A 14,676-nucleotide genomic window follows, 5' to 3' on the forward strand; every position below is an offset into this window, starting at 1 on the left:
AGAAAAAGCTTTTGACAAATTTCAACACCCATTTATGATAAAAGCTCTCCAGAAAGTGGGCATAGAGGGAACCTACCTCAACATAATAAAGGCTATATATAACAAACCCACAGCAAACATCATTCTCAATGGTGAAAAACTGAAAGCATTTCCTCTAAGATCAGGAACAAGACAAGGATGTCCACTCTCACAACTATTATTCAACATAGTTAGGAGTCCTAGCCATGGCAGTCAGAGAAGAAAAGGGAATAAAAGGAATACAAATTGGAAAAGAAGTAAAACTGTCACTGTTTGCAGATGACATGATACTATACATAGAGAATCCTAAAGATGCCACCAGAAAACTACTAGAGCTAATCAATGAATTTGGTAAAGTTGCAGGATACAAAATTAATGCACAGAAATCTCTTGCATTCCTATACAGTAATGATGAAAAACCTGAAAGAGAAATTAAGGAAACACTCCCATTTACCATTGCAACAAAGAGAATAAAATACCTAGGAATAAACCTACTTAGAGAGACCAAAGACCTGTATGCAGAAAAGTATAAGACACTGATGAAAGAAATTAAAGATGATACCAACAGATGGAGAGATATACCATGTTCTTGGATTGGAAGAATCAATATTCTGAAAATGACTATACTATCCAAAGCAATCTACAGATACAGTGCAATCCCTATCAATGGCATTACCAATGGCATTTTTTATGGAACTAGAACAAAAAATCTTAAAATTTTTATGGAGACACAAAAGACCCCAAATAGCCAAAGCAATCTTGAGGGAAAAAAACGGAGCTGGAGGAATCAGACTCCCTAACTTCAGACTATACTACAAAGCTACAGTAATCAAGACAATATGGTACTGGCACAAAAACAGAGCTATAGATCAATGGAACAGGATAGAAAGCCCAGAGCTAAACCCATGCACCTATGGTCAACTAATCTATGACAAAGGAGGCAAGGATATACAATGGAGAAAAGACAGTCTCTTCAATAAGTAGTGCTGGGAAAACTGGACAGCTACATGTAAAAGAATGAAATGAGAGCACTCCCTAACACCAAACACAAAAATAAACTCAAAATGGATTAGAGACCTAAATGTAAGACCGGACACTATAAAACTCTTAGAGGAAAACATAAGAAGAATACTCTTTGACATAAATCACAGCAAGATCTTTTTTGATCCACCTCCTAGAGTAATGGAAATAAAAACAAAAATAAACAAATGGGACGTACTGAAACTTAAAAGCTTTTGCAAAGCAAAGGAAACGGCAAGCAAGATGAAAAGACAACCCTCAGAATGGGAGAAAATATTTGCAAACGAATCAATGGACAAAGGATTAATCTCCAAAATATATAAACAGCTCATGCAGCTCAATATTAAAAAAACAAACAACCCAATGAAAAAATGGACAGAAGACCTAAATAGATATCTCTCCAAAGAAGACATAGAGATGGCCAAGAAGCACATGAAAAGCTGCTCAACATCACTAATTATTAGAGAAATGCAAATCAAAACTACAATGAGGTATCACCTCACACTAGTTAGAATGGGCATCATCAGAAAATCTACAAACAACAAATGCTGGAGAGGGTGTGGAGAAAAGGGAACCCTCTTGCACTGTTGGTGGGAATGTAAATTGATACAGCCACTATGGAGAACAGTGTGGAGGTTCCTTAAAAAACTAAAAATAGAATTACCCTATGACCCAGCAATCCCACTACTGGGCATATACCCAGAGAAAACCGTAATTCAAAAAGACACATGCACCCGAATGTTCATTGCAGCACTATTTACAATAGCCAGGTCATGGAAGCAACCTAAATGCCCATCGACAGACGACTGGATAAAGAAGATGTGGTACATATGTACAATGGAATATTATTCAGTCATAAAAAGGATCGTAATTTGGTCATTTGTAGAGACATGGATGAATCTAGAGACTGTCGTACAGAGTGAAGTAAGTCAGCAAGAGAAAAACAGATATCGTATACTAATGCATATATGTGGAACCTAGAAAGATGGTATAGATGAACTGGTTTGCAGAGCAGAAATTGAGACACAGATGTAGAGACAGTCTTATGGACACCAACGGGGGGAAGCAGTGGGGGGGGTGGTTATGTGATGAATTGGGTGATTGGGATTGACATGTATACACCAATATGTATAAAATGGATAACTAATAAGAACCTGCTGTATAAAAACATATAGAAGATAAAATTCAGAAAAAAAAAAAGATTCCTCTGTGTACAATACTAGGCAGTGCTGTCATGGAAAGATCTATAAAACATATTGTTAAGTAACCAAAGCAAGGCACAGAACAAAATGTGCTGTGTCACTACATATACATATTTTAAACTACATATTGCATGTAAAGGTCTATAAGTATAAACTATACCAATAGCCATAGTTACCTCTGGGGAAGAGAGGTGTGAAGAGGAACTTTTGGGGTTTATGTGAAATAATTTTGTAGTATTTGAGTATATTAATATGATACCATATTATGTCAACTTGTTTAATTAAAGGAAAAAAAATCAAAATTATGAAAAGATACTAAGAGTAGAGTCGACTGAGATCAGAGACAAAGAAACCATTTAGGAAGCTGTGGGCATTGCTCAGATGTGAGGGGATGGGGCCTGAGCTGGGGCAGAGGGGACAATGAGAGAGATAAATGTGATAAATTTAGGGGCTTTCATAGTAAAGAGCATGGGCTTTGGAATTCAGCTGCTAAGACTCAAAGTCTAACTCAGCTATTACCAGCTAAGGGATATTGGGCAAGTTAGTCCTCATCTCTGCGTCTCTGCTCATTTGTCAACGGAGATGATAATATTATTTCCTAGCTCACAGAGCTTTCACGAATCAATTTGCATAAAGTGCTTAGAACTTTGCCATTGCTCAATACACGTTGGTTATCATTCTTATGACTCCTGTTATTATTACCATCATCATCATTATCATCAGCGTTGTCCTCAATATTATCATCATTAGGACCAAATCTAGTCCCTGAGCTTGGATGACCAGTTGGAAATAGAGAAAAATATATAATTTGAATTGAAGCATTTTCCAGGACTAAGAATCAGAGAAGAATAAGGAAACCAAGAAGAGTTCACAAGCCTGGTTACCGTGGTTAACTAATGGACGGCAACAGAAAGGGAAGGATGTAGTGCTGAGTGAAACTGCCTGGCAAGTTGGTTAAGGATTAGGTTTGAAGGACCTTGTATGATTAAGTCTGTTTTAAAACAGAAAAACACTGGTTGAGGGGGCTTCCCTGGTGGCGCAGTGGTTGAGAATCTGCCTGCCAATGCATGGGACACGGGTTCGAGACCTGGTCTGGGAGGATCCCACGTGCCGCGGAGCGGCTGGGCCCGTGAGCCACAATTGCTGAGCCTGCGCGTCTGGAGCCTGTGCTCGGCAACAGAGAGGCCGCAGAAGTGAGAGGCCCGTGCACTGCGATGAAGAGTGGCCCCCGCTTGCCACAACTAGAGAAAGCCCTCCCACAGAAACGAAGACCCAACACAGCCATAAATAAATAAATAAATAAATAAAATTTAAAAAAAAAAAAAAAGAAAAACACTGGTTGAGTCTTTTATCTCTTTGAAGTCTATGTTTAAAAAATCAGATATATTAAATTTTAGAGACACATATATATCATATGTATATAATAGCTTATTCTCTTTTTTAAAATTTTATTTATTTAATTTATTTATTTTCGGCTGCATTGGTCTTCCTTGCTGCGCACGGGCTTTCTCTAGTTGTGGCAGTGCACATGCTTCTCATTGTGGTGGCTCGTCTTGTTGCCAAGCACAGGCCCTAGAGTGCACGGGCTTCAGTAGTTGCGGCGCACGGGCTTAGTAGTTGTGGCTCGCGGGCTCTAGAGCACAGGCTCAGTAGTTGTGGAGCATGGGCTTAGTTGCTCCGCGGCATGTGGGATCTTCCTGGACCAGGGCTCGAACCCATGTCCCCTGCATTGGCAGGCGGATTCTTAACCACTGTGCCACCAGGGAAGTCCCTATAATAGCTTATTCTTTTGCAGTGAATTATTAAGCCAAAGCAACAATCCCCTTGAAAAAACACAGCCTCACTTCCTGCCCCAGATCACTTCCCCATTTTTACACATACACCCAACACTTCATTGAATACCTAACTTAGGGGATGTGATCCAAATACACCTTTGTTATTTGTCTTTGTCTTTGTTATTTGTCTTTCACTATCTCTTTAAAATTTATTGAGGTAGAGGAATCTCATTCGGATTCTAGAGAGAAATTTTGGCAGATCCATAACTTTTCTGCTTGCTCTCAGTTAAAAAATAATCCTCAATTCAGAAATTAAAATGTCTATTCTCACATGTGAACCCAAACTCTAAACTTGAGTTACAATCATATCTTCTCTGCTCCAGCTGGGACCTGCTTCCCATCCTGCCTTTCTGCTCTTTATTCCCCACCACATCTGGTAGGCAGTTTCTAAGCCCTCCTGGGCATATGCTTTGAGACGGGGATGTGAGAAGAGAGGATACGTTAGTACATGTGCAGTACTACATGCCTTCTCAGGTTGGTAGAGACTAGGCCTTTTCCATAGGCCACTCTGTGGGATCTTCAGAGGTCACCCCCAACTGTGACCCCCATGAAGTGCTCATGTGCTGCCCTCAATCACCATGCAGTTTCTGTTGCCACTGATTCTTTTCGTGGGGGATTTCTCATGCTCAGACAGATGCCCCCTGAAGCAGGACTCAGAATGGATCCAGAATCTCTCCCTCTCTCTCTCTTTTACATGGCCCATCTCTGGTACAAGGGAATCCCTCTGACCCCCTTGTTTCCAGGAAAAGTCTGGGATGGCAGGTAGATCCCAACATGGCCACCTCCACTCTGCTGCCACAGATAACTCAAGCTTTTTCAGGCATACGTCAGGCACCAGCCCTTCGTGTCTTCCAACTACAGGGATTACATTTCAGGCTCCTCAGTATGGTCCCAGGCTTGAGGGAAGGAGGTCGCAATTGTCCCAAGCTGCTCACAAGCACAAGATCTCTCTCCAAAAACACCCTCACCAATTCCTCTCCTTCTACTCCCTAATTTTTTTAATACCCTTAATCTAAACGAGGAGTACAAGACCCAAGGAAATGGTTTGTAAGGATTGCCTGCATATATTCTGCACTAGTGAATCTGGCTTTGAAATTTACCATCTATTACAGCTGATGTTTCAATCTTGACATTTCAGTATTAACACACATGCACATAACTTTGTTTTGTATGCTTTTGGGGTTTTTTTAAATAATAAAAATGTAATCTTTTTATACCTGTTTTGCAACTTCCATTTTTTTCATCTAAACTTGTATCTTGCAGACTCTTATCAGTAAGTATATATGGTTTCAGTTATTTATTACCCTCTTGGTTATTAGACACAATCAGGTGTCCCAAACTCTACTCTGGCAGCAAGCAAAGATAAACAAACTTTTCCAGTGGGGCAAATTTCACTCCTAGACCTGTTTAGCCTGGTGGACAGAAGTTTTTTTGTTTTTTGGGTTCTTCTGTTTTGTTTGGACGTTGAGTTTTGTTTGTTTGTTTGTTTGTTTGTTTTAATGACAACTGAGTGATTTTTGCTCAAAAAAAACACAAAATCCAAAATAAAAGATAATAAAAGCAACACTGAACCAATTGCCACCGATTTGTGTTACCTTCCTTGAGTTTACGACTTCCCATACAGCTTGCACTCTCACTCCTCACTCTGTTTTTCTCCCCATAAAATCACTTTTCTGGCCAACGTGAGGTCTTTTAAAGGCAGAAACGCAATTAGCTTTGTATTTTCCTCCAACCCGCACCAAGAGCTCCTAGCCAGGCACAGTCCTTCCAAAAAAAAAAAGCATGCGCTAATTCAATCGTCCTTGCCGCTTTTTGCACCTCCCACCGCTAGAGGGCAATAAACACCAGGTGGCGCATTGGCAGTCAATGAAGGCCGCTCCCGACGCGCACGTCTTTACGTGGACGTTGGGGGAGGAGCTGTCCCGTGCGCGGTGACTGGCGGCTGCACTGGCGGCAGCTGGAGTCGTAACAGTGCGGGTCGCAGGCTTGGAGAACTTCAGCGGCGGCGGTGGCGCCGGCGACGACGACAGCAGGAGCGGGCCCTGGGCTTGTCGTTCACCATGCCGACCGTAGAGGAGCTTTACCGCAACTATGGCATCTTAGCTGATGCCACGGAGCAAGTGGGCCAAGTGAGTTCCCTAGCGGCCTGCGGGGCCCGGCGCTCTGCGGCCTTTCGAAAGCGCTCCCCGGGCCGGCGCGGGCTACTGCTTCGCCCTCCCGCGGGCTCCCAGCCGCCCCGGCTGTTTCGTCGGGGTGGGCCCCTCGCCGGGAGTGCAGACTCGGGCTTCACCAGGGAGAGCGCGGTCCCCGGGTTCCAGGCTCCTCTGCTTCCCTTGATTAGCCTTTTCTCACCGTGGCGTTTCCTAACAGCCTCTTCAGCACCCCCCGCCTCCCCGCCCCGTTCAGTCTCTTTCCGAGCCTTGTCCTCCAAATTCCACTGAAGTTTTTCTCCTTTTCGGTGGCGCTCAGTCCCTTGGAAGATTAGATTGAGAGTCCTCGAGAGATCAAAAATGTCTTTCTTGAGGTAAAAATCTGCAATTAATTTAGGAAGAGAGTTTGAGAGACAGAAGTTTGTGAAATACAGAAAGGCCCTTTCGTCCAGACTTTAACGAGGGCTTATGATTTCATTATTAAGTACATTTTTTGAGCGCCTGTCATGGACCAGGCTCTGCGCCGGGCACTGGAGGTGCGAGACAGAAAAACACATGCTCTCCCAGAAAGCACCTTTAGTGAGGGAGACTAGTGATAAATAAGAAAGAGAGATGCTTTTTCCCCTGCCCCCAATGAAGAGTGTTGTGAAGGAAATATAACAGGGCCGTGGGGAGGTTGGGGAAGAGTGCAGCTTTAAATAGAGTTGTCTGGCAGGTGTTCAGCAGTGTTGAATTGGCTGTACAAGCCATTGCTTCTTTGTGAGTTTTCAAGTACTGGAATCCTTTGAAGTTGAGGAGTTGACAAGTGGTTGTGTGTTTTCTTGGGAAAAGAACCAGGCTCTCCCCGCGGTAATCTTGATCATTGTTGCTGGAAATCCCATGCTGTATCTTTTCAGTGCCTAGAACGTCAAGGGATTCTTCTGCTTACCCATCTCTTGGAGTAGTGAGTGGGAGATCCTAGAGTCTGATAACATTAGCAAAGCTGTGGCCTTACTTCTCCCATCCCCTCTTCCAGACATTCAGGTAGAACCTTTCTGAGCCGAACAAAAAAAAAATTTTGATGTGGGGACCTTATTTTAGCTTAATCTAGAATTGTGAATATACCATTTTCAGGTATCAGTTGGTTTTCCTTCCCTGCACGTTTCCATTTTAGTAGGAAAGTTTGACATCATCAATGAGAAATATATACTGATAGTCAGTCTGTTGTAGATGTACATAGGGTGTGTGTGTTAAGTTGGCTGTGAAGGAGACATTTTCTGCCGAATAAGGCAAGGTGGGAAAAACTTATGGTCACTCAGTTTGAGTTTGTTGTCTTTGTTCCTAGAGAGAACTAGTAGTGAAGATAGTCTCATTCATTATGACTGAGTTGGGGGAGATTGTAGTCAATTGTTCTCCCTAAAATTGACTTTGTTGCACATCAGCAGAGGGGATGGAATAAAAGGTACAACAGTGATTCTCAAGTCAGTTTTTATATGGTGCTCTCCCAAAGAGGTGATTCAGGAATCTTCTAGGGAACCTTTGAAACTGTATACAGAGTGCTGTCCCATAACCCCACCCTCATTTTTTGCTGGAGTAGGATAAAGGTTGACAGCCACCTACTTACAGTATGTTAGAGCAAATAGAAGCCAAACTAGAGTTTTTATATTCTATGAATAATGGAGAGTTGCTCGCATTTCCCTCTTATGTTGTCTTTAATTATAAATACCAGTTTAGATTGAGAGTTCTGCCTCAAGAGGTCAGTAGTGTTTTTCAAGGCAAAAATCTGCTTTTAATTTAGGAAGAGTGCTTAGGAGACAGAATTTTGTGAAAAACATGAGGGACCCTTTCATGCAGACTTTCATGAGGACCCACAATTTCATTTATTCAGTATATTTTTTTGAGTGCCTACCATGTACCAGACTCTGTGCTGGGCAGTAAAATTTTAGCACGGTTCCCTTAGGTGATGGGAGATCAGTACCTTCATAACACTGTAATGACAACTGTCAAGCAACTAAATAAGGAAAAAAGATCTTTGGGTGATGAAATGTTGTGATTTGCTCAGCCTCAAATAGTGAATTCTGGGAAAACTGAAGCTGGACTAAACCGTAATGCCAACTAATTCTGCTCTATTGTGTAATACTTCTTTCCTTTTAGAGAAAATTCCTAAAACTGCTCACCCAAAAAGGTGTATGGAGCTTCAAGATACTGCATGTGAATTTAATTAACAAAAGCAAGAGCCAACTTAACGGAAGGGACACCATTCACGTTTTTTTAAGGAGAGAAAAAAATATTTACATTCTTAGTGTAGCACAGCCAGATTTTCATGTCACCTTGTAAGATTTACAGTCAAGACTTTAAATTTCCTGGCAGGTACCTATCTGGACACTTTGAAACCATATTTGAGTTTCTTAGTGTAGAACTTCCTTCTAACTTTATTTTGATTTTCACCCTTTTTAAAAGAGGTGAGTACCGCAGTTGCTGCTCACGGAGCCACCACTGAGGGGAGTGCCCTCTCTGCTACTGTCGGTACTCCTTTTAGAGTGTGCTCTCTAAATATATCAGGAAAACACAAGTCCTCCGAGGTTTTATCAGCTGCCTTGCCTCAAACAGACCAGATCTTTCTCTTTTGGAACCTCCTTGGCACTGTGCATTCATTTATAGAACTTCAAGTTTGTATTTTATTTCATGTGAGGACTTTTCTTATTCCCTTACTAAATTGTGAAATCTTACTAAATTGTGAAGTCTTACTCCCTTACTAAATTTCTTATTCCCTTGCTTAATTGTAAAGGTTAAGGCTTAAATTCTTTTATTTTTTTTTCTTTCTCTCCTTGTATTATACCCTGCCCTTCAGTAGATATTTGAAGAAATATATTCAAAGAAGAAACAGACATGTACATAAATACACAAAACCCTTGTTTTCAAGGATTATCTCTTTTGAATGAAGAAAGGAACTTTATACATACACATGCACACACACATATATTTAAACCACAAGCATGTATTTTCTAATAAGCAAATAGCAGGTCATAAATTCTAAGTGAAGCATTGTTTAATACCTCAAAACCTTCCGGTCCCTCTGTCATCTTTCCTCTTGTAGCTCCTGTGTTCCACCTACTTATTCAGTCTCCCTTTCCCCCACTCTGCCTCTGCTACTCCTTAGTCAAGTCTCCTTCCTTTGCTGTGTGTTCTTATACCTCCCTAACCCCCTTTTCCACTGTGCTCTACGCAGGGCTCCCAACAGGCCATAATAGAGCAAGCCGTGGCCCACCATTAACTTAAATTTTGTCTCAAATTTTTATGAATGTACGTAATTTTAAAATGTAAATATTTAATTTTATCTTATGTAGTCAAAAATATTAAGGAATTTTGACAATTAGGCTGATCTAAGATTCTATCAATATAATGCCTAAACGCGGATTTCTCCTGTGTCTTTTTTTTTTAACATCTTTATTGGAGTATAATTGCTTTACAGTGGTGTATTAGTTTCTGTTTTATAACAAAGTGAATCAGTTATACATATACATATATCCCCATATCTCTTCCCTCTTGCGTCTCCCTCCCTCCCACCCTCCCTATCCCGCCCCTCTAGGTGGTCACCAAGCTGATCTCCCTGTGCTATGTGGCTACTCCCCACTAGCTATTTTACATTTGGTAGTGTTTATATGTCCATGCCACTCTCTCACTTCGTCCCAGCTTACCCTTCCCCCTCCCCATATCCTCAAGTCCATTCTCTAGTAGGTCTGTGTCTTTATTCCCGTCTTGCCCCTAGGTTCTTCATGACCTTTTTTTTTTTTTTCTCAGATTCCATATATATGTGTTAGCATACGGTATTTGTTTTTCTCTTTCTGACTTCACTCTGTATGACACACTCTGGGTCCATCCACCTCACTACAAATAACTCAATTTTGTTTCTTTTTATGGCTGAGTAATATTCCATTGTATATATGTGCCACATCTTCTTTATCCATTCATCTGTTGATGGACACTTAGGTTGCTTCCATGTCCTGGCTATTGTAAATAGAGCTGCAGTGAACATTGCGGTACATGACTCTTTTTGAATTACGGTTTTCTCAGGGTATATGCCCAGTAGTGGGATTGCTGGGTCGTATGGTAGTTCTATTTGTAGTTTTTTAAGGAACCTCCATACTGTTCTCCATAGTGGCTGTATCAATTTACATTCCCACCAACAGTGCAAGAGGGTTCTCTTTTCTCCACACCCTCTCCAGCATTACTGTTTGTAGATTTTTTGATGATGGCCATTCTGACTGGTGTGAGATGATATCTCTTTGTAGTTTTGATTTGCATTTCTCTAATGATTAGTGATGTTGAGCATTCTTTCATGTGTGTGTTGGCAATCTGTATATCTTCTTTGGAGAAATGTCTGTTTAGGTCTTCTGCCCATTTTTGGATTGGGTTGTGTGTTTTTTTGATGTTGAGCTGCATGAGCTGCTTGTAAATTTTGGAGATGAATCCTTTCTCAGTTGCTTCATTTGCAAATATTTTCTCCCATGCTGAGGGTTGTCTTTTCGTCTTGTTTATGGTTTCCTTTGCTGTGCAAAAGCTTTTAACTTTCATTAGGTCCCATTTGTTTTTATTTCCATTTCTGTAGGAGATGGGTCAAAGAGGATCTTGCTGTGATTTATGTCATAGAGTGTTCTGCATATGTTTTCCTCTAAGAGTTTGATAGTGTCTGGCCTTACATTTAGGTCTTTAATCCATTTTGAGTTTATTTTTGTGTATGGTGTTAGGGAGTGTTCTAATTTCATTGTTTTACATGTAGCTGTCCAGTTTTCCCAGCACCACTTATAGAAGAGGCTGTTTTTTCTCCACTGGATATTCTTGTCTCCTTTTCAAAGATAAGGGGACCATTTGTGTGTGGGTTTATCTCTGGGCTTTCTATCCTGTTCCATTATTCTGTATTTCTGTTCTTGTGCCAGTACCATACTGTCTTGATTACTGTAGCTTTGTAGTATAGTCTGAAGTCCAGGAGCCTGATTCCTCCAGCTCCATTTTTCTTTCTCAAGATTGCTTTGGCTATTCGGGGTCTTTGTGTTTCCTTACAAATTGTGAGATTTTTTTCTTCTAGTTCTGTGAAAAATGCCATTGGTAGTTTGATAGGGATTGCATTGAATCTGTAGATTGCTTTGGGTAGTATAGTCATTTTCACAATGTTGATTCTTCCAATCCAAGAACGTGGTATATCTCGCCATCTATTTGTATCATCTTTAATTTCTTTCATCAGTGTCTTATAGTTTTCTGCATACAGGTCTTTTGTCTCCTTACGTAGGTTTACTCCTAGGGATTTATTCTTTTTGTTGCAGTGGTAAATGGGAGTGTTTCCTTAATTTCACTTTCAGATTTTTCTTCATTAGTGTATAGGAATGCTAGAGATTTCTGTGCATTAATTTTGTATCCTGCTACTTTACCAAATTCATTGATTAGCTCTAGTAGTTTTCTGGTAGCATCTTTAGTATTCTCTATGTATAGTATCATGTCATCTGCAAACAGTGACAGTTTTACTTCTTCTTTTCCGATTTGGATTCCTTTTATTTCTTTTTCTTCTGTGATTGCTGTGGCTAAAAGTTCCAAAACTATGTTGAATAATAGTGGTGAGAGTGGGTGACCTTGTCTTGTTCCTGATCTTAGTGGAAATGGTTTCAGTTTTTCACCATTGAGGATGATGTTAGTGTGGGTTTGTCATATATGGCCTTTATTATGTTGAGGTAAGTTCCCTCTATGCCTACTTTCTGGAGGGTTTTTATCATAAATGGGTGTTGAATTTTGTTGAAAGCTTTCTCTGCATCTATTGAGATGATCATATGGTTTTTCTCCTTCAATTTGTTAATATGGTGTATCACATTGATTGATTTGCGTATATTGAAGAATGCTTGCATTCCTGGGATAAACCCCACTTGATCATGGTGTATGATCCTTTTAATGTGCTGTTGGATTCTGTTTGCCAGTATTGATGATTTTTGCATCTATGTTCATCCGTGATATTGGCCTGTAGTTTTCTTTCTTTGTGACATCTTTGTCTGGTTTTGGTATCAGGGTGATGGTGGCCTCATAGAATGAGTTTGGGAGTGTTCCTCCCTCTGCTATATTTTGGAAGAGTTTGAGAAGGATAGGTGTTAGCTCTTCTCTAAATGTTTGATAGAATTCACCTGTGAAGCCATCTGGTCCTGGGCTTTTGTTTGTTGTAAGATTTTTAATCACAGTTTCAATTTCAGTGCTTGTGATTGGTCTGTTCATATTTTCTAGTTCTTCCTGGTTCAGTCTTGGAAGGTTGTGCATTTCTAAGAATTTGTCCATTTCTTCCAGGTTGTCCATTTTATTGGCATATAGTTGCTTGTAGTAATATCTCATGATCCTTTGTATTTCTGCCGTGTCAGTTGTTACTTCTCTTTTTTCATTTCTAATTCTATTGGTTTGAGTCTTCTCCCTGTTTTTCTTGATGAGTCTGGCTAACGGTTTATCAATTTTGTTTATCTTCTCAAAGAACCAGCTTTTAGTTTTATTGATCTTTGCTGTTGTTTCCTTTATTTCTTTTCCATTTATTTCTGATCTGATCTTTATGATTTCTTTTCTTCTGCTAAGTTTGGGGCTTTTTTGTTCTTCTTTCTTTAATTGCTTTAGGTGTAAGGTTAGGTTGTTTATTTGAGATGTTTGTTGTTTCTTAAGGTAGGATTGTATTGCTATAAACTTCCCTCTTAGAATTGCTTTTGCTGCATCCCATAGGTTTTGGGTCATCGTGTTTTCAGTGTCATTTGTTTCTAGGTATTTTTTTATCTCCTCTTTGATTTCTTCAGTGATCTCTTGGTTATTAAGTAGTTTATTGTTTAGCCTCCATGTGTTTGTATTTTTTACAGATTTTTTTCCTGTAATTGACATCTAGTCTCATGGCGTTGTGGTCAGAAAAGATACTTGATACGACTTCAGTTTTCTTAAATTTACCATGGCTTGATTTGTGACCCAAGATATGATCTATCCTGGAGAATGTTCCATGAACACTTGAGAAAAAAGTGTATTCTGTTGCTTTTGGATGGAATGTCCTTTAAATATCAATTAAGTCCATCTTGTTTAATGTATCATTTAAAGCTTGTGTTTCTTTCTTTATTTTCATTTTGAATCTATCCATTGGTGAAAGTGGGGTGTTAAAGTCCCTTACACTGATTGTGTTACTGTCGATTTCCCCTTTTATGGCTGTTAGTATTTGCCTTATGTATTGAGGTGCTCCTATGTTGGGTGCATAAATATTTACAACTGTTACATATTCTTCTTGGATTGATCCCTTGATCATTATGTAGTGTCCTTCTTTCTCTCTTGTAATAGTCTTTGTTTTAAAGTCTATTTTGTCTGATATGAGAATTGCTACTCTATCTTTCTTTTGATTTCTATTTGCATGGAATATCTTTTTCCATCCCCTCACTTTCAGTCTGTATATGTCCCTAGGTCTGAAGTGGGTCTCTTGTAGACAACATATAGACAGCTCTTGTTTTTGTATCCATTCAGGCAGTCTGTGTCTTTTGGTTGGAGTATTTAATCCATTTACATTTAAGGTAATTATCAATATGTATGTTCCTATTACCATATTCTTAATTGTTTTGGGTTTGTTATTGTAAGTCTTTTCCTTCTGTTGTGTTTCCTGCCTAGAGAAATTCCTTTAGCATTTGTTGTAGAGCTGGTTTGGTGGTGCTGAATTCTCTTAGCTTTTGCTTGTCTGTAAAAGTTTTAATTTCTCCATCAAATCTGAATGAGATCCTTGCTGGGTAGAGTGACCTTGGTTGTAGGTTTTTCCCCTTCATCACTTTAAATATGTCCTGCCACTCCCTAATGGCTTGGAGAGTTTCTGCTGAAAGATCAGCTCTTAACTTTATGGGGATTCCCTTGTATGTTATTTGTTGTTTTTCCCTTGCTGCTTTTAATATTTTTTCTTTGTATTTAATTTTTGATAGTTTGATTAATATGTGTCTTGGCGTGTTTCTCCTTGGATTTATCCTGTATGGAACTCTCTGTGCTTCCTGTACTTGATTAACTATTTCCTTTCCCATATTAGGGAAGTTTTCAACTATAATGTTTTCAAATATTTTCTCAGTCCCTTTGTTTTTCTCTTCTTCTGGGACCCTTATAATTTGAATGTTGGTGTGTTTAATGGTCTCCCAGAGGTCTCTGAGACTGTCCTCAATTCTTTTCATTTTTTTTCTTTATTCTGCTCTGCAGTAGTTATTTCCACTATTTTATCTTCCAGGTCACTTATCCGTTCTTCTGCCTCAGTTATTCTGCTATTGATCCCTTCTAGAGAATTTTTAATTTCATTTATTGTGTTGTTCATCACTGTTTGTTTGCTCTTTAGTTCTTCTAGGTCCTTGTTAAACGTTTCTTGTATTTTCTCCATTCTATTTCCAAGATTTTGGATCATCTTTACTATCATTATTCTGAATTCTTTTTCAGGTAGACTGCCTATTTCCTCTT

The 14,676-nt window shown here is 39.6% G+C and overlaps 1 protein-coding gene across 2 annotated transcripts in view; it reads left to right on the top strand.

The window, feature by feature from the left end:
* Window positions 1-5,985: 5,985 nt before the first annotated feature.
* Window positions 5,986-14,676, top strand: part of API5 (apoptosis inhibitor 5) — a 37,927-nt gene continuing 29,236 nt past the window's right edge. Inside the window, exon 1 of one of the 2 annotated variants that reach the window (XM_036859293.1) lies at window positions 5,986-6,204. In XM_036859293.1, the coding sequence (XP_036715188.1) occupies window positions 6,136-6,204 (69 nt within the window). In that variant the 5' untranslated portion in view covers window positions 5,986-6,135. The remainder of the gene's footprint in view (window positions 6,205-14,676) is intronic. The other variant, XM_036859294.1, reaches the window with a different exon arrangement.

This window comes from Balaenoptera musculus, chromosome 8 (assembly GCF_009873245.2).
Source record: "Balaenoptera musculus isolate JJ_BM4_2016_0621 chromosome 8, mBalMus1.pri.v3, whole genome shotgun sequence".
NCBI classification, from domain to species: Eukaryota; Metazoa; Chordata; class Mammalia; order Artiodactyla; family Balaenopteridae; genus Balaenoptera; species Balaenoptera musculus.